The following is a 23574-nucleotide window of genomic DNA, read 5'->3' on the forward strand; positions in this document are numbered from 1 at the left end:
TTTACAGCCTTCCTCTTATCCCATATATCAGTAATACCTCCCACTTTGCCATTCTGTCTATCCTGTCATCCCTGTCTTAAGCCTTTTCCAGATCCATAAAAAACAAAAATAAATTCTTACATTTTCCTAGTTTTCTCACATGTCTGTCTTACCACAAAAATCTGATTGACACAACCCCTACCTGTCCTAAACCCACACTGTTCCTCACCAATTACTCCCTCTCTTCCTCTCCTAATCCTCTCAATTAAGACCCTCCCATAAGCCTTCCCAAATTGAGCCCTCTAAAACTACTTCACTCACGCTTGTCCCACTTGTTCCACTTGTAAAGTGGAACTATACAGGCACTCCTCCAGTCCTCTACCCTCTCTCAAACAAACATTAAATAACCTCACCAGCCAGTCCACCATCACTGTACCTCCTTTTTTCAGACATTCTGCATGACATCCATCCAACCTAGGTGCCTTACCTGCTCTTATCATCTTAACAACTGCCTTTACTTTATCCTTCCTTATTTCTCCTCCATTTTCCTCACTCATCACAGTCATTTTCTTAGCACTTCCCACTACAACTACCTTTCCCTCTCTATTCTCCTTCACATTTAGCAACTCCCTAAAATACTCTGTCCATATTCCTTACTGTTTTCTCTTCCATTATCATCTCTCCATTTGCACCTTTTACCTTTTCTTCTCTACTTGATTTGTCTCCTTTTCCTCTCTTAATTTCTTTCCAAAACATCTTTTCATTATTTTCCAAATTTTCTGTCATAATCTTAACCCATTTCACATATGCTCTGCTCTTTGCCTCCTTTATCTTATGCTTTACTTCTCTTCTTTTATTTGTACATCTCATATGATTCGTCCTATTTTGAAACCAATCTGTGAAAGCTTGCTTCTTCTCTTCTACAAAATTCCTTGTTTCATCATCCTACCACTCACTACCCCTCCTTATATTTCCTCCCATCCTCCTTGTTCCACACACCATCTTTGCATACCTTGTGACTACCTCCTTGAACTATCCCCATTCCTCCTCCACTCTTAGTTCTACTCTATCCTTCACTCCCTCCTAGTCCTCTCTTAGCTTCTTCTTGTAATTCTCCTTTTCTCTCTCATTTAAGTAGTTCACTTTAATCACCTCCCTACCTTCAGTCCTTTTCCTCTTTCTCCTTCTACCCTCCACTCTCAACTTGCTATCCACCAAAAAATTATCTGATATTCCCCCACTCTCTCCACCTTAGAACATGTACATCCTTAACTCTTCCTACCATACTCCTGGTTACCACCACATAGTCCATTAATGCTCTATCTACCACCCTTCCATCCACCACCCTCTCCCATGTGTACTTATGCTTTACTTTCTTCTGAAACACTGTATTTGCTATCATCAACTCTCTAGACACATCTCCACCATCAACTCTCCACTACAATTTTTTCCTGGAACTCCACACTTACCAACCACTCTGTCTATTGGTTCATTTCCTACCCTAGCATTAAGGTCTCCCAATACCACTACATTGACATTTCTCCCTAATCCCTCTATGCACTCATTTAAATCTATCCAAAAAGCCTCCCTTTCCTCTACACTCTTCTCACTACCAGGCCCATATGCACTTACAAAAACCCACATCTCCCTTCCCAGTTTCACCTTCATCCACATTAACCCCTTCCATACGGTGCCGCACATGTAGGCGTCATGAGGAGCAAGTGGATTCGCGACGCTGCCATATCGGCGTCTTGATTATATTTATTGTAGTCGCCCCTGTGTTTTTACATTCTCCCTAATCTGCTCTTAATCCCATTCTCTGTGGTTTTCAAAATTCACGGGTGAAAGAGAGAACGATCGATATAAGCCGTGACTATATTTTATGATGCGAGTATTATTACGACACGTCGTACGGCTGGCATTGGCTGCTGCCCGCGAGATTTAAGTCCCGTAGTGAAGTGGTTAACCTCAAAGAAACTTCCTTCCACTCCACCACATACTTACCTATCACTTCACTTACTAGTATAGCCACCCCTTCTCTCCCTAGTCCTCTCTTTACTCCTGAAAACCTCCCAATCATATTCCCAAACTCACACTTGCCCCTCCCACACAGCTTAATTTCACTCAAAGCCAACACATCCATCTTTATTCTCACAAACTTACTCCCTATCCTTTCTCTTTTACTGTACCACATCTACACACATTACAAGTTGGAAAACTCCTCCCAGACCCTCTTATGCCTTTACTTTTTTAGGAATGTCCCCTTTGGGACTACAGGAAGAAGGATGCTTAGTCCTATCCCTGTCCCATTTTTGTCACCTCATATGACTCAAGTGGAAAGACTTTATAGCAATATTCTTATCCCCCACCACAGGGTTAGGCAAAATGCAAAAATGCAAAAATGAATATTCATAGAAATTGTACAGGACAGTAGAGTGGGGGGACAGCATAATGGAGGGACAGTCGCAGTATAATAGTATCATCATTTCTCTGTGAATAGTGATTTCCTCTACCACAGATAAAAATGATGCATAGCTCTGGTCCTTCGGGGCACTCCATATAGATCCTAAAGTATCAGCTTTGTGCTACTTAGCAGCTTCTAATGCCACAATAACATGCAGCCAATACCCCAGATGGGGTTTTGCATATAGTCTTATTATATAAATTTCATCTGCACAGCCACTTCCTTTCCTAAACCCACACTGCTCTTCCCTAATTATTCCCTCTCCCCTTCCTAATCCTCTCAATTAACACCCTCCTCACACTAGAAAAATTGCATACAACAGGCTAACTATAATACAGATTATCATGCTTACTTACCATTAGTGTTGTAAGGTCTGCCCTCTCACTAGGATCTTTCTTGAGACATCTATCAACCAAGTCTACAAACTGAGCTGAGAACACATTGGGAGGAAGTCTTGGTGGGGGCTCATTGACTATGTAGTCTAGGAGTTCAAATATGGCCATCGGTCTGGGTTCACCAGGTAGCCCAGCTAGGGGTGGGGGAGAAAAAAAAATCATAAGTATTCTATTAACACAAAAATAGGTAAATATATTTTTACTTTCCACCCTCTTTGTTATACTTCATTTATGTAACACTATCATGTGTTCCATTCTTTATTATACAAGACAGCACAGCAGGTTCCAGCTGTCTGACCTTGCTGTGGAGGTGCTGTGTCTAGTTGTGTTACCTTTGAATTTTGGATGTTGTGGGGTAGGTGTATACTTTGACTCACCCACACTTAATAAGGAGGAAAAAACTTTTGATTATGCATAAATCAATCAACCTGTTGCATGAGATCTCTCTTGCAAGAGGCTTTCAAGTAACTGGTGATGGCCACCAGGCAGGCTGATAGGTCACTCAGAGAAATATGGTGTTGGTGTCTGGGGACTGTCTGTGTGGGACAGTGTACAACAAGGCATTCAGTGTCTTCTCTGTGGTGGTTGTATCTAATGCACTTTGATTCTGTGGTCAGGCCTATTCTGTGTTGGTACTGTTAAAGCTAGACTGTGTTCTAAATGCAAGTGTGCTAGTGTAGATTATTTCTCAAGAGGGCCAGATCAATTTATCTATCATTCACGACCATTCTCTACTCACAACAATCTCTTGCCTTCTCCCTTCCCTGCTCAACTGACATTCCCCTTTTACCCAAGGCCCCCTTCACCCCATCTTATTCTCAGTCTTCCACTCAAGTTCACTCCATCCACATCTGCTTTCCATATGGTTGTTCAATGCACATGGATGGAGTGGTGGTGAGGATAAACATGGGAAGCTAGGCAGGGTTTTGAAGTTGGAGAGTGAGAATGGAGGGAAGTGGTGCAAGGTGTGCCAGTTGTTGTTTGCAAATGACAATGTGCTAGTGATTGAGTCTGAAGACAGACTGAAGTAGTTGGTAGCAGAGTTTGGGAGGGTGTGTGTGAGGAGAAAGCCGAAAGTAAATGTGGGTGTATACAATTACCAGCTGTACAATATGTTTGGCCACCATCTAGCAGCTGTACAATATGTTGGGCCAGCGGCTATATAGCAATGGCCAACAGCATTTGTAGGCAGTTGGCTGAGAGCCAATAAAGGAAGCTCACTCTGCACATCATTTATACACCCCAACAGAAGGCAAATGTTAGAACATGAGATGTATAATGGGTGATGATCATGGTGGATTGGAGGCAAATTTAAAGGCCAAGTGGCTGGAGGAAGTACAAAGTTTCAAGTATTTGGGGTCATATGTAGCAGGGAGTGGATGAGTGGAGGAAGTGAATTACAAAAGAGGCACGGAGATATCTAGGAGGAATGAAATAAGTCATGAGAAATATGTATCTGGGGATAAACATAAAGAAGATTGTATGAGGTTGTGATTGTGCCAATGGAACTATACAGAAAGGATACTTGGAATATGAAGGAGGCAGAAAGGAAGAGCCAAAATATACATATACAAAGGGAGGTAGCCAAAGTTATAAGACATAATTTCATTCCCACCCATTTCATCCCCACCCACTCCCACTCATCCCCATCCCTCCCTTCCTCTTTTCTTGGCTCCTCCTAAATGTGTTTGAGAAATATGGTAGTTGTTACTAGGATGCATAGAGTGAAGAATATGATGAAGCAGAGTGTGGAGATGGAAAGAGACCTACCAGATATGGTAGCTCAAAGAATGCTAAGATGGTTTGGACATAGGAAAAGTATGCGAGAAGAAAGACTAGAAAAAAGTATGGAAACCAGTAGTGGATGAAAATGAACTTGAAAGGTAAACCAAGACTGAGGTGGATGAATAGGGTGATGGGAGCACTGGCAGAATGAGGTGTCTGTCAAACAAGGATGAGAGTATGAAAGATAGGAGTGAATGGAGACTGATAATAATTGGATGAAAAAATGATGTGGTTTGATGTGATTTTTTTCCCCTCCAGCTCTCAGGTCCACCTGAAGAAATGCTGTTTCTCACTGCAATGCCTCTGACTCAAACAATGTGCCAGGAAACAGGGATGGCCCTACATCCACAGGGTACTAAGATGGGAGGGGTAACAAATTGGTTTTGGATGGATGTGAAATGAGTATTGAGTGTGTATATGCTTTGATTTATCCACTTCTGTGTAAGGAAGAAAAAGTTTTTTGGTATGTATGTTCATTTTTTTATACATGTATACTTAAACTCATTTCATTCTAAATATTCCCATGTTCATTTTACTACACCAAATGTCAACTTAAATAAGCACTAATTAAGTAATTGAGCAAAATGGGAATGTCTGCTCCACAGGGAAGGGAAAAGACAAGTGATAGGCATGAGTAGAGCATGGTTGTGAACAGGTGATAAATTAATACAGCCTGAAGTGATTTCTCCATGTTTTCTCTATTTTTGTATAAGGAAACAAGAAGGGAGGGTTCACAGTGTTGGGGGTAAACAAGCTTAGGCTGTGGGCCCTCCTGTGGATGTGATGTGTCTTGCTGTATTGCTTCTGACCAAGGCAGTGGGTGAGGGGACAGGGATGGTCCATCATCCACTAGAAACTAAGATAGAGGGAAAACAAATGGGTGGTAGATGGGAGTGGGATCAATGGGTGCATGCCTTGGCTGCCTATTTTCTGTATAAGGGGGAAAGAACCTCTTGGTATACAGATTGATAGAATTCAAATTCAACAGATTTTCTACCTGATCGTGGTGATCGCGAGGTGGGTGAAGGAGTTACTCCCTCTACTTTGGTGCCAAAAATCTTTTGAAGAACAGTTGGATCTGGGGGAGGGATTGGATACATTCCAATGGCCATCTCAACCAAGGACAAGCCAAGACTCCAAATATCACTTGCCACAGAGTAATGGTCTCCATTCAAACGTTCTGGCTGTAAGATAAATAAGAACCTAACCAAAATGCTTGTATGAACCACTTTGAATAATTGTTCTTTCCAAAAACTGAAGACCAAAAAGTTATTTACTGGATAACAGGTTTCATGACCATTATATTTGAGTATATGATTTGTGTATACCATTATACTACTTGTGTTTCACATGACATTTTATTCTTGCAGTATTACACAATTTTCATACCCTCTCATAATTTATTTCTTTAATATTACATACCTCAGACTACATCCACATCTACAGCCATTCTGTTTAACACTTCACATGTAATTTGCACCATCCATACAACCTTACCAAGCCTAAGTAAGCAACCATAGTGAGGTATTGAAGTTCCAGCTTATGCCACCCTTCTGTCCCTTTCTGCCCTAAGCCTTTCTTTTGGTTAAGGAGAAAGAAAAGGAAAAAAGTCCTAGAGCATGGTACAGTGAGTCCTCCTTATACGGTAATTCTTTATCCGGTAAATTCACAGTTACGGTATTTGGTAATTATTACCCTCGATTCTATTTATGGTAAGAAAAATTCACAGATACGGTATCCGCTCGTGTTTTGGAGGTAAAATTAGATATTTTGAAGAGGAAAGAGCAAGGAGAAGGTACGTCTGCCATAAGTCGAAACTTGGGTTCAGTATACAGTAATTTCAATTTGTGGTAAGGTTTTCAGGAACTCATATGTACCGTATAACGAGGACTTACTGTACAGGAGTTCTAAGGAGGGTAGTAGAAAGGAGGAATTGTAGTATTTAAAAGTGGCTCAGTATTTCTCTTTGAGTATGGGTTAATCTTCCAACCAGAGATAAATGCTGTAAGGCTCTGGGCTGCATGGGTGTCATGTCTGAACATAAATTAGTCAGTCAATATGCCTTAAGTGCTTCCTCATAACATGTTTCACATTACATCCAAACAAATATAAGCATAATCTTATTAATTGAAAAGTAAGGATTTCCCCCAGCTGAATCAATTTAATAAGTGTGGTAACATGTCCAAATGGCTTAACATTATAGTAAGAATATTGTTGCTACTTACAGACATATAACTTCTTGTGCCAACAAAAGTATTAGCAGTGCTGTCAATGAGTTGTCCTGACACACCAAAATCACATATTTTGATTTCTCCCCTAGAGTTTACTAAAATGTTTGAAGGCTTAACATCACGATGAATAATTTGATGCTTTTCACGAAGGTAAGCCAATCCCTTAAGCACCTGTTGGGAAATATAAACAAGAGTTATAAGAAGAAAATTAAATATATATTATTTATAGTACAAGGTAAAAATGAGGAGCCTACACATGTTTGAAATGAAGTATTGTACTTGAGAGGTATAGGTGTTATGAAGATAAAAACTGAGAAATGTGGAGGTAAGGCAGAGAGTGGGGTGTGGAAAGAAAGCTGTCAAATGGGGTAAATCAAAGAATGCTGAGATGATCTGGGGATATGGAAAGAATGAGTGAGAAAAGAACAGCAAGGAAAATGTGAAAAATGGATGTGGATTTTTGAGGAAACCTGAGAGATTTAAGTGAACAGACAAGAGTGAAGGGGGCACTAGATTCAAGAGGAATGTCTATCACACATGGAAGTGAAAAAGATAGGTGTAAATTGAGAGTGGTTGAAAACAGATGAAATGACATGGCATAGAGGGATGTTCTTATTTGCTTCATAAATTATGAGTGGCTCAGAGAGAGGTGTTAATAATCTGATAACTTGGTGAATGCTGGAACAAAATAAAGAATAAATATAGATGAATGTGGAATGAAGAACAATACATTATATTAAGAGCATAAGAGTGGAAAGATCATTAAGAGTTTAATCCTGAAAAAAAGGGAGGAAATGAAGAGAAGGAGGGGGGGGGGAAGAGAGATAGGGAGGGAGGGGAAAGACAAAAAGGAGCATGTGAGACAGAGAAAAATGTGTTAGTCTTAGTAATCAGAAACAAAATGCAGAATATATATATAAATATACATACATACATATACCAAAGGTTTTTTGCCCCCTTACAAGGAGAGGTAGCCAAAAAAAAAAAAAAAAAAGGCATAAAAACCATTCCATCCCTAATACACTCCACTCCCCTCCAACCTCTTCTCTCTCTTATCTTGGCAACGCCTAGATAATGGGTCATCCCTGCATCTTGTCCACTGCCCTGGGTCAGAAGCAGTGTCGCAAGACACACCACATCCACAGCAAGGCCGCTTCATTAAAGCAGCGACCCCCCCCCCCCTCTCCGTCTCATCATGCAGAAAAGGAGAAGAAGGGGAGAAATCCCTTCGGGCTGCATACTTATTTTTTCACACATACTCCCTCACCCCCCATCCCCCACCCATTCCACTTCATGCATCACAGCATCATCCATATACAACCATTCTCCATTCACCCCTGTCTTCTGTCCTCACCCGTCCTTCCTCAACAGACATTCCCCTCTTCCCCAAAGCCCCTTTTACCCCATCCATCCATCTCATCCTAGGTCGCCCCCTCATGTTCATTCACTCCACATATGCCTTCCATACCTCTTTTACAAGTCTTTCTTCACTCATTCTTTCCATGTGTCCAAACCATCCCAATACTCTTTCATCCACCCTATCTCCCAATTCAGATTCCACCACCGTTCTCCTCCTCATTTCTCACTCTATCCAACCTAGTAACCCCTATCATACTTCTCAGACACCTCATCTCAAACACATTCAAACTCCTTCTCTCTTCCCCTCTTATGTTCCATATTTCTGCCCCATACAGTGCTGTCAGCACTCCTTCATACAATCTCCTCTTAGCATCCATTCCTAAATGTCTATTTCTCATTACATTTTTTAATCCACCAAGGCATATACTCGCTTCTCTCAATCTATATTCTACCCCCACCTCCACTCCTCCCTTTCATCCCACATTCACACCCAAGTATCTAAAACTATCTACTTCCTCCAGTCTCTCTCCCTTAACCTCTTCAGTACGGGCCAAAATCTCGCGGGCAGCATTAGCTGCCAGACGTACGATGTGTCGTAATAATACTCGCATCATAAAATATAGTCACCGCTTATATCGATCGTTCTCTCTTTCACCCATGAATTTTGATAACTATAGAAAATGTGATGAAGACAGTTTAGAGAGTATGTCATTACGTAGGGGCAACTACAATAAATATAATCAAGACACCAATATGGCAGCCTCGCGTATCCACTTGCTCCTCATGCCGCCTATATATGCGGCACCGTATGGAAGGGGTTAATGCTAACTTCCAGTCTGCTGCCACTTTCACCCCTTGTACATCTCATCACCTTACATTTACCCACATTTATCTTCAATTCCTTCTTTCACACACTCTCCCAAACTCTGTCACTAACTTCCTCAATACCTCCTCCGATCCTGCTACAAGCACAGTGTCGTCTGCAAACAACAGCTGGCTCACCTCCCACTTTTCACCATTTTCTTTAAATTCTTCACTCCGGGGCACATCGCACGTCTGGCAGCATTAGCTGCTTGACGTGCGATGTTGCGTCATAATAATCGCATTATAAAAAATAAAGTCAGTGCTCAATCATTCGTTCTCTTTCACCCGTGTATTTTGATAACCATAGAAAATTGATGAAGCCAGTTTAGCGAGAATGGAGATTACGTAGGTAGGACTACAATAAATATAATCAAGATGCTGACGTCGGCATCATCGAGTACCCACTTTCTCCTCATGCCGCCTACATTGGCGTCACAGTATGGAAGTGGTTAACCATCTCCAATCCCTGACCCACCACCCTTGCATTTACCTCTCGCACTACCCCATCCATGTATAAGTTGAACAGCCATACATACATATACCAAGGCTTTTTTTCCCTTACAAGGGGGGGTAGCCAAAAAGAAAAAGGCATAAACTCATTCCCACCCATTCCATCCCTAAATACACTCCACTCCCCTCCACCCTCCCTCTTATCTTAGCACCTCCTAGTTGACAGGTCATCCCTGCACCTTGTCCACTGCCCTGGGTCAGAGGCAGTGTCGCAAGACACAGCACATCCACAGCAAGGCCGCTTCATTAAATCGGCGACCCCCGCTCTCCATCCCCCATATATAAAAGGAGAAAACGTGGTGAAATCCCTTCGGGCTGCGTCAAATTTTGCTCACATATACTACCTCACCCCCCATCCCCCACCCATTCCACTTCATGCATCACAGCATCATCCAAATACAACCATTCTCCATTCACCCCTGTCTTCTGTCCTCTCCCGTCCTTCCTCAACAGACATTCCCCTCTTCCCCAAAGCCCCCTTCACCCCATCCATCCATCTCATCCTAAGACGTCCCCTCATGTTCACTCCCTCCACATTTGCCTTCCATACCTCTTTTACTAGTCTTTCTTCACTCATTCTTTCCATGTGTCCAAACCATCCCAATACTCTTTCATCAACCCTATCTCCCAACTCCGTTTCCACCCGTTCTCCTCCTTACCTCCTCATTTCTCACTCTATCTAGCCTAGTAACCCCCATCATACTTCTCAGACACCTCATCTCAAACACATTCAAACTCCTTCTCTCTTCCTCTCTAATGTTCCATGTTTCTGCCCTATGCTCTACTACTATTGTAAAAACTCTTGACAGGTCCTAAAAGCTTTCCTCCTATCCCATATATCTGCAATACATCCCACAGTGCCTTCCTGTCTATCCTGTCATAAGCCTTTTCCAGATCCATAAAAGCCCAAAAGGCATCCTTACTTTTTCCTATAGCTTTCTCACATATATGTCTTGCCACAAAAATCTGATCTACATATCTTCTACCTGTTCTAAATCCACACTGTTCCTCACTAATTACTCCCTCTCTTCCTCTCCTAATCCTCTCAATCAAGATCCTCCCATAAGCCTTCCCAACTACACTTAACAAGCTAATCCCTCTGAAACTACTACACTCACACTTGTCCCCTTTTCCCTTGTAAAGTAGAACTATACAGGCACTCCTCCTGTCCTCTGGCACTCTACCCTCTCTCAAACATTAAATAACCTCACCAGCCAGTCCACCATCACTGTACCTCCTTTTTTCAGATATTCTGCATGGTATCCATCCAGACCAGGTGCCTTACTTGCTCTCATCACCTTAACAACCGCTTTCACTTTATCTTTCCTTATTTCTCCTTGATTTTCCTCACTCATCACGGTCATTTTCTTAGCACTTCCCACTGCAACTACCTTTTCCTCCCTATCCTCCTTCACATTTAGGTAACTCCCTAAAATACTCTGCCCTTCTTGCTCTTACTGCCTTCTCTTCCATTATCATCTCTCCATCTGCATCTTTTACCTTTTCTTCTCTACTTGATTCGACTCCTCTTCCTCTCTTAATTTCTTTCCAAAACTTCTTTTCATATTATATATATATATATATATATACACACAAGGGTTGTTAAATAGGTAATGAGAAAATATCAGGCGAGACATTAAATATGATTTGATCAAAATACTACTTCATGGTGAAGTACACATACATATATTCTATAAAATGACTAACTGGCAACTTTCTATATTTGTAGGTCTGAGTGCAGCGGTGAATGTGGTGGAACCAGTCTGATTCGGTTTGCTGATCTGTGAACACTTGTCAAGATGCAGGGAAACATGGAGCAACGTTACACCATCAAAATTTGTGTTAAACTTAAGAAAACTAAACAAGAAGGTTATGGAATGTTAAAGGAGGCCTATGGGGATGAACAGATGAGCCAAGCAAGTTTCTATTGGTAGTTTAACAGATTTTCTGAAGGAAATGAACAGGTTGAGGATGAACCCAGATCTGGAGCACCGAAAAGTGCACGCAAGGAGGAAAACATTGAGGAAGTGCAAAGGTTAGTGATGCAAGACCATCGAACATCTGTGAGGATGATATCTGAAGCTGTTGGTATTAGTATTGGCACAGTAAAGACAGTTCTGACCGAAGATCTGATGCTCCACAAAGTCTGTGCCAAGTTCGTGCCAAAGATCCTCTCCGACGACCAGAGGCAGTTTCGTGTGGAATGTTGCTGGTGACCACCTGGATGGCAGACAGGGGAATGAAAGTAGTACAACACCCAGCCTACAGCCCTGACCTAGCCCCTTGTGACTTCTTCCTGTTCCTACACATGAAAGACAGTCTAAGGGGAACCAGATTTCAGTCAACAGAGGAGTTGAAAGGGGCATTGGAAAGTTACCTAAAGGGACTACTGGAAAAGGACTTTGAGGAGGTCTTCCAGGATTGGGAGAGACGTATGCAGAAGTGTGTAGGTGCGAGAGGCAATTATTTTCAAGGAGACAAAGTTTTGTAAGCTTATGAAAATAAAGTATCTCTCCTGATATTTTCTCATTACTTATTTAACATACCTTGTATATATATATATATATATATATATATATATATATATTTTATATATATATATATATATATATATATATATATATATATATAAATGTGGAGTAAAATGGATAATACCAAATACCAAAGGCTCTTTCCCCTTACAAGGAAGCCAAAAAACAAAGGCATAAAATCCACTCCCACCCATTCCATCCCCAAATACTCCACTCCTATCCATCTCCCTCCCTCCCTCTTATCTTTGCTCCTCCTACAACATAATGAGATATAAAAACCTATAATAGAGAGCACAAGTTAGTGCACATTTTTGGTTGTTAATCATTATGGGGTTACTGAGAAACAGAGCATGTATGATGTTTATATATTGATGGAAGAGTATGGGTAAGCTGCTGGTGGGCAGAGAGTTTGGAGCATAAGTATTTATCAGATTGTATATTATGGGAAGGGGAGCTATGATCATATTGTCCCATCTTTGTATCTCACAGTATCTTGTTTGCTCTTAAATTTGTGTATGGTTTTTGCACACACTATAGTTTTGTCCAGTTTGTGAAGTGAAGTACTGGACAGGCAACTACAACTCAATGGTGTCCTGTTCATCGAATATCTGTTAAGGGGGCCATCGCGATGAATTTCCGATAAAAAATCGAAATATTAAAAAAAATACCCTGTCATCTTGTGGCCTTTGGCAAGCCAGTCCTGAAATATTTCAGCGAAATACCAAAAAATAAAGGAGTTATGACTATTTTTCTGACCCCCCCCACTTCCCAGTACACCTTTGCTGCACATATGTTCGACTAAGTTATTTCATTGCAATAAAAATGGCACAAATGCGATGTATTTTGGTATTCACTAATAAAGACTAGCTGGAAACTTGTCCTACACGTGGTGAAAGCACTTCGTGGAGAAAGCGAATTGTCACTCCTTGGAGAACTTTTCTTTACTTTTATTTGAAGCTATAATCATTTCAAGAATCCCTAAACATTCGAAGAAGAAATGTCGTTTCATGAAAGAGCTAAGAAACTGAATCAAATTATTGAGAAAGAGTGTACTTCTGCCTCGGTTATTACTGGAGATGACTCATAGCAGTGTTGCTGGGCGCACCCGGGCTCGCTATGCTGACTGTGCGTTATCGCACTCCTCTACCCCTCCATATCCTCTTTTCTCAAATGACGTCACTGCAAACATCGAGCATGCGTGACGTACCATCACGTGCCTCTTCAAATGAAATGCTCTGAGTGCTTTTCGTCACAAGAGTGACTGTCATTGATCATAACTTTGGAAGGACACATAATCTTCTTTCTCACTTAGTTGAAGTCAATCCCATCATTACAAAAGCACTTGAGGAACAAGACAAAGACACAGAACAGAAAGGGACACCAAAGACCAGAAAGAGGACGAGAAAACTATCGTTCAGCTCCGATTTCCAGCCGGGAGCTTTCTAGTAAGCAAACCTGGCGACAATGAGGGAGGTGGTGCCTCCTGAAACCCTCGCCTTCTGAGCTGCTAATACCTCGTAAAAGGGGGGACCAGGTACCAGCTACACTTTATAATAACATGTGAATGACATAGAATGCATGAAGATTGGCGCAGAAAAAAAAAATCTAAATGAATTATATAAAAAATGCAGGGAAATGTATTTTGAACTTCAAAACTCAATATCTCAAAACTACACTTTTCTCTACATTTTTTTCTATCTCCTCCATAACTACTTGGGCGATTTTAATGGGGTTTTTCATTTTTTGTGATAGAAGTCGATATATTGTATTTTATGGAGGAAAAAAAAAAAAAAAAAAAAAATTCTCCTAAACTAAGAGGAAATTCCAAAAAATGTACGATAGTTTTTTAGGTATTGCTATAGAGCATTTGTGGTATTTTTTTCAGCATGCTCACTCAATGGATAAATGAGGAGATAGAAAGTTTGTAATTTTCCAAAAAACAGTTTTTTTTAATAACTTCATTGTTTTTAACCAAATGATATGAAAATTGGTGGTGAACATCTCAGTATATGTATATATAACATATTAAAAATTCGCGAAATTCCGATCATAATTGACGAAGTTCGTTTTCGAGTGCAACGGCCCCCTTAAAACTGCATACGGTAAAAAATTGAATAAACTGACCCAGGAGTGAAAGAACCCAGTGGATGTATATAAGGTGAGGCAATACAAGTAATTTAATAGGGGAAGGGGGACCATGCAATGAAGTTTTGGGGGTAAACCAGCTACAGCTGTTGGTCCCTTCTATAGAAGCACTGTGTCATGCTGCGATGCCTTAGACCCAAGCAATTCTAATTTGATGGATACACGGTGGGTGTTGGATGGGTTTCTGGTGGGTACATGCTTAGAATTGGCCACCCCTATTACGAGAGGGAAAAGGTCTTTTAACCACTTCAGCACGAGTCACATTCTTGTGCACAGCATCGGCTGCCATATAAATGATGCATCACACAGCTCTCATTATAAAATATAAAGTCACTGCTGTATTATTCGTTCTCTTTTACTCTGAGTGATAATAAACACAGAAAACGTGATTAAACCATTTCACAGGATCTGGGGGTAACATATGTACAACTACTATATATATATATATATATATATATATATATATATATATATATTATCAAGATGAGCATCCCACTCACACCTCATGATGTCTATGTAGGCATCATCGTACCAAAGTGGTTAATATATTTTAGTATATGAATATATTTATCATCACTTCATAAAAAAAAATGGAAGTATTTACTCACCGTAGAACATATTTTGGCCAAAATAGATTCAGGAATTCGGCCGGCACGCTTCAAACACAAATCCAAAGAACCACCATCCATGTATTCCATACATATTGAAATTTCACCTTCACTGGAAATGAAAACAAAAATAAGATTTGTGAATTACAACACATCTACATACATACATACATATACCAAGGCTTTTTCCCCTTTACAAGGGGGGTAGCCAAAAAGAAAAGGCATAAAATCATTCCCACCCATTCCATCCCTGAATACACTCCACACCCCTCCACCCTCCCTCTTATCTTAGCACCTCCTGAATGACGGGTCATCCCTGCACCTTGTCCACTGCCCTGGGTCAGAAGCAGTGTCGCAAGACACAGCACATCCACAGCAAGGCCGCTTCATTAAATCGGCGACCCCCCCTCTCCGTCCCCCCATTGCATAAAATGGGGGGACAACACATCTATATTCAGATAATATATTCGTTTGTTAGCTAATCATAAGACACCCTACAAACTAAACAAAATAAAAAACTGAAAATAATAACAGGAATCATAAAAATATTTACTCACCATTTTTATGTAATATTCTGAGGGGATGCTTTGGTTTCTGTATGCAGATGTTCAGTTGGGGTGGTTTTGGTACATACATATCAAAAGGCCCTTTCCCCTTATATGGGAGGTGGCCAGGCAAGGCATGCACCCATCTCACATCTATCCAGCCTTTCATCATTAAAAAGCTAAGATAAACTGGGCAAGAAAAAGGTGCCCTTTTCCCCCTCATCAGGGAAAGAGCTTTTTGGTATATGTATGGATGTATTAAAACCACCCCTACAAAACATTTGTATAAAGAAACCAAAATCCTCCTTACAGAACACTGCATGAAAATAGTAGGTACAGTTTTATGTAAGGCCACACAACCCTACTCACCCATCTTGTTACATCACACAATTACAACGAACTGATCACAAGAAAAATAACACCATCAGCATACTACTCAACCATCAACAACCTACCACCACATCATGAAAATGGCAAGTACAGTTTTATGCAAGACTGCACAATCCTACTCACCCATCTTGTTACATCACACAAGCACAATCATGTGTGCACAACAAAAATAACAACTCCAGCATACTATTCAAACATCAACAACCTACCACCTACACATCCATATAAAAGTACTCACTGAGACCACCAAACAAGCATTTCAAGACCAACCACTGAATTCCCCATGCCATCAAACTGCTCCTACAGAAAAAAATTCTCCTAAAAGAAGCAAGAATCACACTTTTCCAATTACATTCAGGTCACCATCCAGCACTAAAACAAAAAATAGGCCTGGCCACAGAAACAAACTGGCCCAGATGTAATTATCGCACAGATGACAATGAACATAATCATACACTGTCCCACCCTAGCCATAATCAGACAACAAATATTTCTTCCTTGAGTGACTTATGAGCCAATCTGTTGGATGTTGCTGGTTAGCCTAAGGTCTCCTACAAGAGAGATCTGGGGCAACAGACAGACTTACTGTCTGATAACTTTTATGAGGACCATCAATAAGTACTTGCAAGTGGTGGTCCAGTCAGATATAATCAGGGTGGATCACCTCCCTGTTGTCTGTCTTCAAAACCTGTCAATACCCTCATCTCCATCTAGAAGTAAAGCCCTGAGGGGCTGACACAGAATCTCTGGACCAGGCCCAAGACCTCTATCAACTTCAATTGTATTTCATTTACCTTTTCCTAAAGAGTAGCATACGAAAATGATAGGCACACAGTTCCATCCCAGACCCCATGAACCCTTCCATCTTTCATATCACATAAACACAGCTCACTGATCACAACATAAAAATAACACCAGCGGCATTCTACTAAAACATCAACAATAATCTGCCCTCAATACTCTGCATTAAAACCACCAAATTCTATGCTTCACCCAACTCTCCCAAATATTAAACCAATGGGAAAATCACTCCCATGACAAGTGATAATTACACTAGCACCTTCAATCAAGTCACTACTTCACATTAAAACAATACCAACAAAGAATGAGCCTGGTTAGACTCCAACTCCCACATTTGCAGCCACCATACAGAGAAAACAGAGCACATCATACTACACTGCCCTATAATCACCTGTTCTTGACAGCAACATAAAATCTTTTCAATGAGTGACTTATGGGTTGAACTTGTGGCTGTGGCAAGGTTACTACAAACTACAGGACTCCTTCACAAGAGAAACAGTGCAACAGATTAGTTGACTGACTAATGGCGTCTCACATGGTTTGGTTCCATCACTTCTAATGTTCCTGATATACATCAATATTTACCCCAACAATCTACAATGTAAAGATTATGAAGAGTAAAAAATAAACAAGGTTACATTTTGGTACTAGAAGACCTGGACATGATTTATGACTGGAGCCAGAAGTAGATAATCAAATTCTATATAAATAAATATATATATATATATATATATATATATATAAACACACACACACGAGGCATGTTTTTTAAGTACTGTTTTGAAATAAAAATGAAACAAGTAGACTTTTTGTAGCAATTTTATTTTTACATGAAAGCCTGTACTGTAATCTACTTTTCAACATATTTCCCACCAATATCAAGGCTTTTATCATATCATACAACCAGCTTTTGAATACCATATTCATCATTTCAATAACTGCTTTCACCTCATCTTTCCTTATTTCTCCTCCATTTTCCTTATTCATCACTGTCATTTTCTTAGCATTTCCCACTGCAGCTACCTTTCCCTCCCTATCCTCCTTCACATTTAGCAATTCCCTAAAACACTCCGCCAATCTTCCTCTTACTGCTGTCTCTTCCATTATCATCTCTCCATCTACACCTTTCACCTTTTCTTCTCTACTTGATTCGCTTCCCTTCCTTTTTAAATTTCCTACCAAAACATCTTTTTACTACTTTCAAAACTTTCTGTCATACTCTTAACCCATTTCATATCTGCTGTCCTCTTTGCCTCCTCTATCTTATGCTTTACTTCTCTTTTCCTTGTACCTCTCATATGATTCTCTCATCCTATTCTGTAACCAATCCATGAATGCTCGCTTCTCTTCTACAACCTTCTTTGTTTCATCATCCCACCTCTCACTACCCTTCCTTCTGTATCCTCCCATCCTCCTTGTTCCACACACCATCTATGCACACCTTGTGACTCCCTCCTTGAAAATCCCCATTCCTCCTCCACTCCTAGTTCTACTCTATCCTTCACTCACACCCAACTTTCTCTCAACTTCTTCTTGTACTCCTTTTCTTTCTCATTTAAGCAGTTTACTCTCAGCACCTACCTACCTTTTGTCCTTTTCTTCTTTCTCCATCTATCCCCCACTCTCAACTTACCTTCCACCAAAAAATAATCCGATATTCCCCCACTTTCTCCCCTAAGAACATGTACATCTAAAACTCTTCCTCCTCTTCTGGTTACCACTATTTAGTCCATTAAACCCCTATCTACCACCTTTCCATTCACCATCCTCTCCCATGTGTACTTATGCCTGACTTTCTTCTTAATCATTGTATTTGCTGTCATCAACTCTTTCAACACATCTCCACCATCATCTCTCCACTACAATTTTTCCTGGAACTCCACACTTCCCAACCACTCCATCTATTGGTTTGTCTCCTACCCTAGCATTGAGATCTCCCAATACCACTAAACTGACATTTCTCCCTAAACCCTCTATATATAAATGTAAAAGAAGACAGTGCCATGGAGTTATACAATGGGAAGTAAAACAATTACAAAAATGAAGGAGGAAAGTGACCTGGAGTGTTATACAATGGGTAGTAAAACAATTACAAAAATGATGGAAAGGGACCTAGAGTCTTGGGTATGGATATACTTTGTCAGCTAAAAAAACACATTAACATGAGTAATGGGAGAGATATGAATTGTTTACAAACATAAGAATAGCCTTTTACTGCAGAAGAACAAAGCCTATGTAAAAAAATTGAAAGAAAGTCAGCCTTGGCTGGCTACCTCCCTTATAAGGATGAAAAAGATTTTTGGTATGCAGATAGTATCTAAATAGTCAAAGAGCAACAGCCAAAATAGTCCTCAACCTAATTAAGAGAACATATGTGGAAAGGCTGGACAAGGAGAAACTCCCCACACTTGAAAAAAGAAGAGAGAGGGGTAATAGGATTGATGCCTTCAGAACTATGAAAGATGTGGACAAGACTGACAAAGATTAGTAATAGACAAAAGAATATCAAGAGGGCACAGCATGAAAATTAAGAAACAGTCCAAGCAGACAACATAAACTTAACGGAGACACACACCAGGACCCAACAAGCACAACTCCTGTCCTGCATATTACAATTAAATAAATGCTACATGGAACCATTGTGACACTAATACATAGGAAACTAATAAATAAGATAGAGTCAAAAGGTGGCATCAAAGGAAAATTATTGGAATGGATGAAAGACTTTCTGATCGGGAGGAAAATGAGAGTTGTAATTAGAGAAAAATTCTCCAACTGGGAAGAAGTAAAAAGCGGGGTCCCGCAAGGATCAGTACTGGCCCCGATCATGTTCGCTGTATATATTAATGACATGAATGAAGGCGTGGAGTGCTATATAATTTTTTTTGCAGATGATGCAAAATTACTTAAGAAGGTAAAAACGGAAGAGGACTGCAACTCATTGCAACAAGATCTGGACACAATATGGAATTGGACTCAAAAGTGGGAAGTAAAATTCAATATTAAGAAATGCAGCATAATGGAATTTGGAAAGAGTAAAAATAGAATATCAAAAGATTACAGAATTGGGGAAGAAAAAACAAATAAAACAAACTATGAAAAAGATCTTGGAGTGATGATTGGAAAGGACATGAAACCAGATAAGCATATAAACAAGATGTTCGGAGAAACCTACAACTTATTGAGAGCAATCAAAGTGGCATTTACCCATATGGACGAAGAAATGATAAGGAAAATACTTACTACACTAATAAGACCAAAAATCGAGTACGCAGCATCACTTTGGACACCCAGTACCAAAAAGAATATTAAGAAACTAGAAAGATTACAAAGAGCGACAACAAAACTAGCACCGACACTCGCCGAACTAACATATGAGCAAAGACTATCCAAATTGAACCTACCAACTCTGGAACAAAGAAGAGAAAGAGGAGATTTGCTAACTATCTACAGAATAATGAAAGGAATGGAAGTTTTAGACAGGAACGACCTATTAATGTGGGACAATGGTAAAACAAGAGGACACGGAAAAAAATTGAAAAAGGATAGTTATAGAAAAAACTTGAAAAGGAACAGTTTCCCACACAGAGCGATAAATACATGGAACAAATTAGACAACAAAACAGTATGTGCTAACACTATACAAGATTTTAAGATAAAACTTGATGCAGAGAGATACAAAGACGGGTCACCACGAGCATAGCTTCCCTCCCGCATATTACAACTAGGTAGGTAAATACAACACAAAAAACATTCCCATATATCTTCTATTAGGGATCCATGGGAGAACCCAATGATCAATGTTGGCTACTTAGCTGCAGGTTTCAAATTAATCTTAAGGCAAATTACTATAACAAATACTTTTCTCCATAAATATTTTCAAGCAAACATAATCAAACAATTCATTTCTTTTACTTTAACTCAGTGTCTCTTACCTGTAGAAGGCCCCATAAAATCCAACAATAAATGGTGAGTTGCATTCATGAAGGACCTTAAGCTCTCTGATGATCTGGTTACGGATGGCTGGCTTTACCTCAAGGTGAATCAGCTACAAGTTTAATAACATGTCAACATGAGATTTTGTTGTGCATTCCTGTATTACATACTATGTAAGCCCTACTTCTGAAAGGTAAAATTGATCAAGTACAATTAAATCTAATTCAACAATGTTACATGTTTCAGGATGAAACATATAACACATGGATACATATACCAATGGCTTTCTCCCCTTTACAGGGGCAGTAGCCAAAAGACAAAGGCATAAATCCACTCCTACCAATTTTATCCCCACATACTCCACTCCCAATCACCACCCCTCCCTCCCTCTTTTCTTGGCTCCTGGATGATGGATCATCCCTGCATCTCACCCACTGCCCTGGGTCAGAGGCAATGTAGCAAGATGTTCTGAGTGCAACTGTGCCAGACATCTTTGGATGACACATGTTCTGAGCTGCACACAAAAAACTACTGCCAAGCCTGGCAAAACTTCCATGAACAGTGGTAACATCATCTTTCAAAGCATACAGCTAACCTGACATCAGATATCTTAAGGTGTAAGTGTGCATGTCAGATATCTTAAGATGATGCCTGTTCATGTCCTTACCGCATACAAAAAATTCCTACCAAACCAGTCAAATATCCCATGAAATTCAAGTAGAATCACATTCCCTCCTTCAAAACTTACAGCTTACATATCAGTAACTGCATTTTATTCATAATGGAATGATATTCAGCAGCTTCTTCTCATGCTAAAGAACCCCCTTCCTCCAATGGCTCTGGCCAAAAGGAAGTTAATGGAGGTGGAAAGAAAGTACTAGTGAAGAAGATTGCACAAAACTTTGAAAATAAATTAATTGAACTGGATAATATACAGCCATCAATGCTACATGTTTCTCTTTAGTTTTAAGACCAAAAATTGTTTCCTAGAAATTTTATATTTTGAGGGGGGAAGGGGGGGGTAGTAATCTAGGGGTTTTGTCAAATCAGAAAGGTTAACCATTTAATCTGACCACTGGGTATTTCTTAGATTCATGGCAGTAATTGTTAAGCAACATCACTAAGGTCTTCTGAGGAACTGCAGACATTCTGTTGTGTCATCCACAGTTCCAGCTTACAGAGGTAAGACTGCTTCTCACAGAAATATCCACCTGGTTTGAAGTCTCCTGACTTTTCTTTGGTATTATCTAAAGGAATGTGTGTATGTCAAGAAACCCCAAATTATTCAGCAACTTAAAGACAATACAATATCTGTACAAAGATTTGAGCATTGCAGCCAGACACTGACAGCAGTTACAGAAATGTCAAGAAAGTTTGTTTTTTGTGAGACCAAAAGGTACCTACTGTATGTGACAGGTTGACTGTAAGCATATATCACCATATTTAAAGTTGTATTTCACACAATAAATCATTCTAAATTTCATGAATTTTGGAATATCCAATATATAAAGTAAGAAAAGAAAGAGGAGACCATGATAAGATTCAAGAGAGAGAGAGAGAGAGAGAGAGAGAGAGAGAGAGAGAGAGAGAGAGAGAGAGAGAGAGAGAGAGAGAGAGAGAGAGAGAGAGAGAGAGAGAGAGAAAATGAGGTAAAAGTTGCTGACCTTGCGTGCCATGATGAGTCCAGATGATTTATGCCTTTCCTTGTTGACAACACCCCCATTGCCAGCTCCCAGCTCACCCAAGTTGTCAAAGTCTTCTGAATTCAATTCTCCAATCTGATGGAAACAAGAAATTAACATTGGTTTAATAATGATTACCTTCATGTATACATACAAGGCCTCTTCCACTAATAAAGGCTATGTCAAAACATGCACTCACCCTGCACCAACCCAGAATCATTAAAATACAATAGAACCTCTGTTCTCAACAACAATCTGTTCTAGAACCAATTTGGTCAAGAACCGAAACAATTTTCCTTAAAAAAATAATGTAAATCTTTTTATCCATTCCAAGACTCCAGATGTCTATTTCAATTTTTGTAATGTTATTTCACACATGAAACTGCTATCAATGTATATACCAAGGGCTTTTTCACCCTTACCAGGAAGGTAGCAAAGTCAAAAGGTTTATATCCACTCCCACCCATTCATACATAACCATATATACATATATTTACATATACTGTGTGCCCCCAGTACACAGATTTTCATCTTATTAACCACAATAATTTTTCCATTTTAATTCCTCAATGGAAGCATATATACATACATATACCAAAGGCTTTTTCCCCCTTACAAGGGAGGTAGCCAAAAAACAAAGGCATAAAAACCATTCCCACCCATTCCATCCCTAATACACTCCACTCCCCTCCACCCTCCCTCTTATCTTGGCACCTCCTGGATGACGGGTCATCCCTGCATCTTGTCCACTGCCCTGGGTCAGAAGCAGTGTTGCAATACACAGCACATCTACAGCAAGGCCGCCTCATTAAATAGGCAACCCTCCCTCTCTGTCCCCCCATGCAGAAAAGAAAAAGATGGGGGGAAATCCCTTCAGGCTGCGTCAAATTTTTCTCACACTACCTCAACCCCCATCCCCCACCCATTCCACCTCATGCATCACAATGTCATCTATATACAACCATTCCCCATTCACCCCTATCTTCTGTCCTCTCCCATCCTTCCTCAACAGACATTCCCATCTTCCCCAAAGCCTTTTTACCCCATCCATCCATCTTACCCTAGGTCGTCCCCAAATGTTCACTCCCTCCACATCTCCCTTCCATACCTCTTTTACTAGTCTTTCTTCACTCATTCTTTCCATGTGTCCAAACCATCCCAATACTCCTTCATCAACCCTGTCTCCCAGCTCCCTTTCCAACCCCGTTCTCCTTCTCACCTCCTCATTTCTCACTCTATCCAGCCTAGTAATCCCTATCATACTTCTCAGCCACCTCATCTCAAATACATTCAAACTCCTTCTCTCTTCCTCTCTATGTTCCATCATTCTGCCCCATACAGTACTGTCG

At 40.2% G+C, this 23574-nt stretch overlaps 1 protein-coding gene across 2 annotated transcripts in view; it reads right to left on the reverse strand.

Moving 5' to 3' along the window:
* Dsor1 (mitogen-activated protein kinase kinase 1) overlaps positions 1-23574 on the reverse strand; it is a 52692-nt gene that overhangs the window by 13613 nt on the left and 15505 nt on the right. For both annotated transcript variants that reach the window (XR_012966401.1, XM_076185282.1), the window contains exons 3-8: positions 22208-22321; positions 20543-20655; positions 14872-14983; positions 6849-7025; positions 5621-5807; positions 2800-2972 (exon numbers count right to left, since the gene is read on the reverse strand). Coding sequence is in view for 1 of the 2 variants with exons in the window: in XM_076185282.1 (XP_076041397.1) it covers positions 2800-2972; positions 5621-5807; positions 6849-7025; positions 14872-14983; positions 20543-20655; positions 22208-22321 (876 nt within the window). In the remaining variant the exon portion in view is untranslated. The remainder of the gene's footprint in view (positions 1-2799; positions 2973-5620; positions 5808-6848; positions 7026-14871; positions 14984-20542; positions 20656-22207; positions 22322-23574) is intronic.

Source organism: Oratosquilla oratoria, chromosome 5 (genome assembly GCF_046742065.1).
Source record: "Oratosquilla oratoria isolate Oo_2021 chromosome 5, ASM4674206v1, whole genome shotgun sequence".
In the NCBI taxonomy this organism is placed as follows: domain Eukaryota; kingdom Metazoa; phylum Arthropoda; class Malacostraca; order Stomatopoda; family Squillidae; genus Oratosquilla; species Oratosquilla oratoria.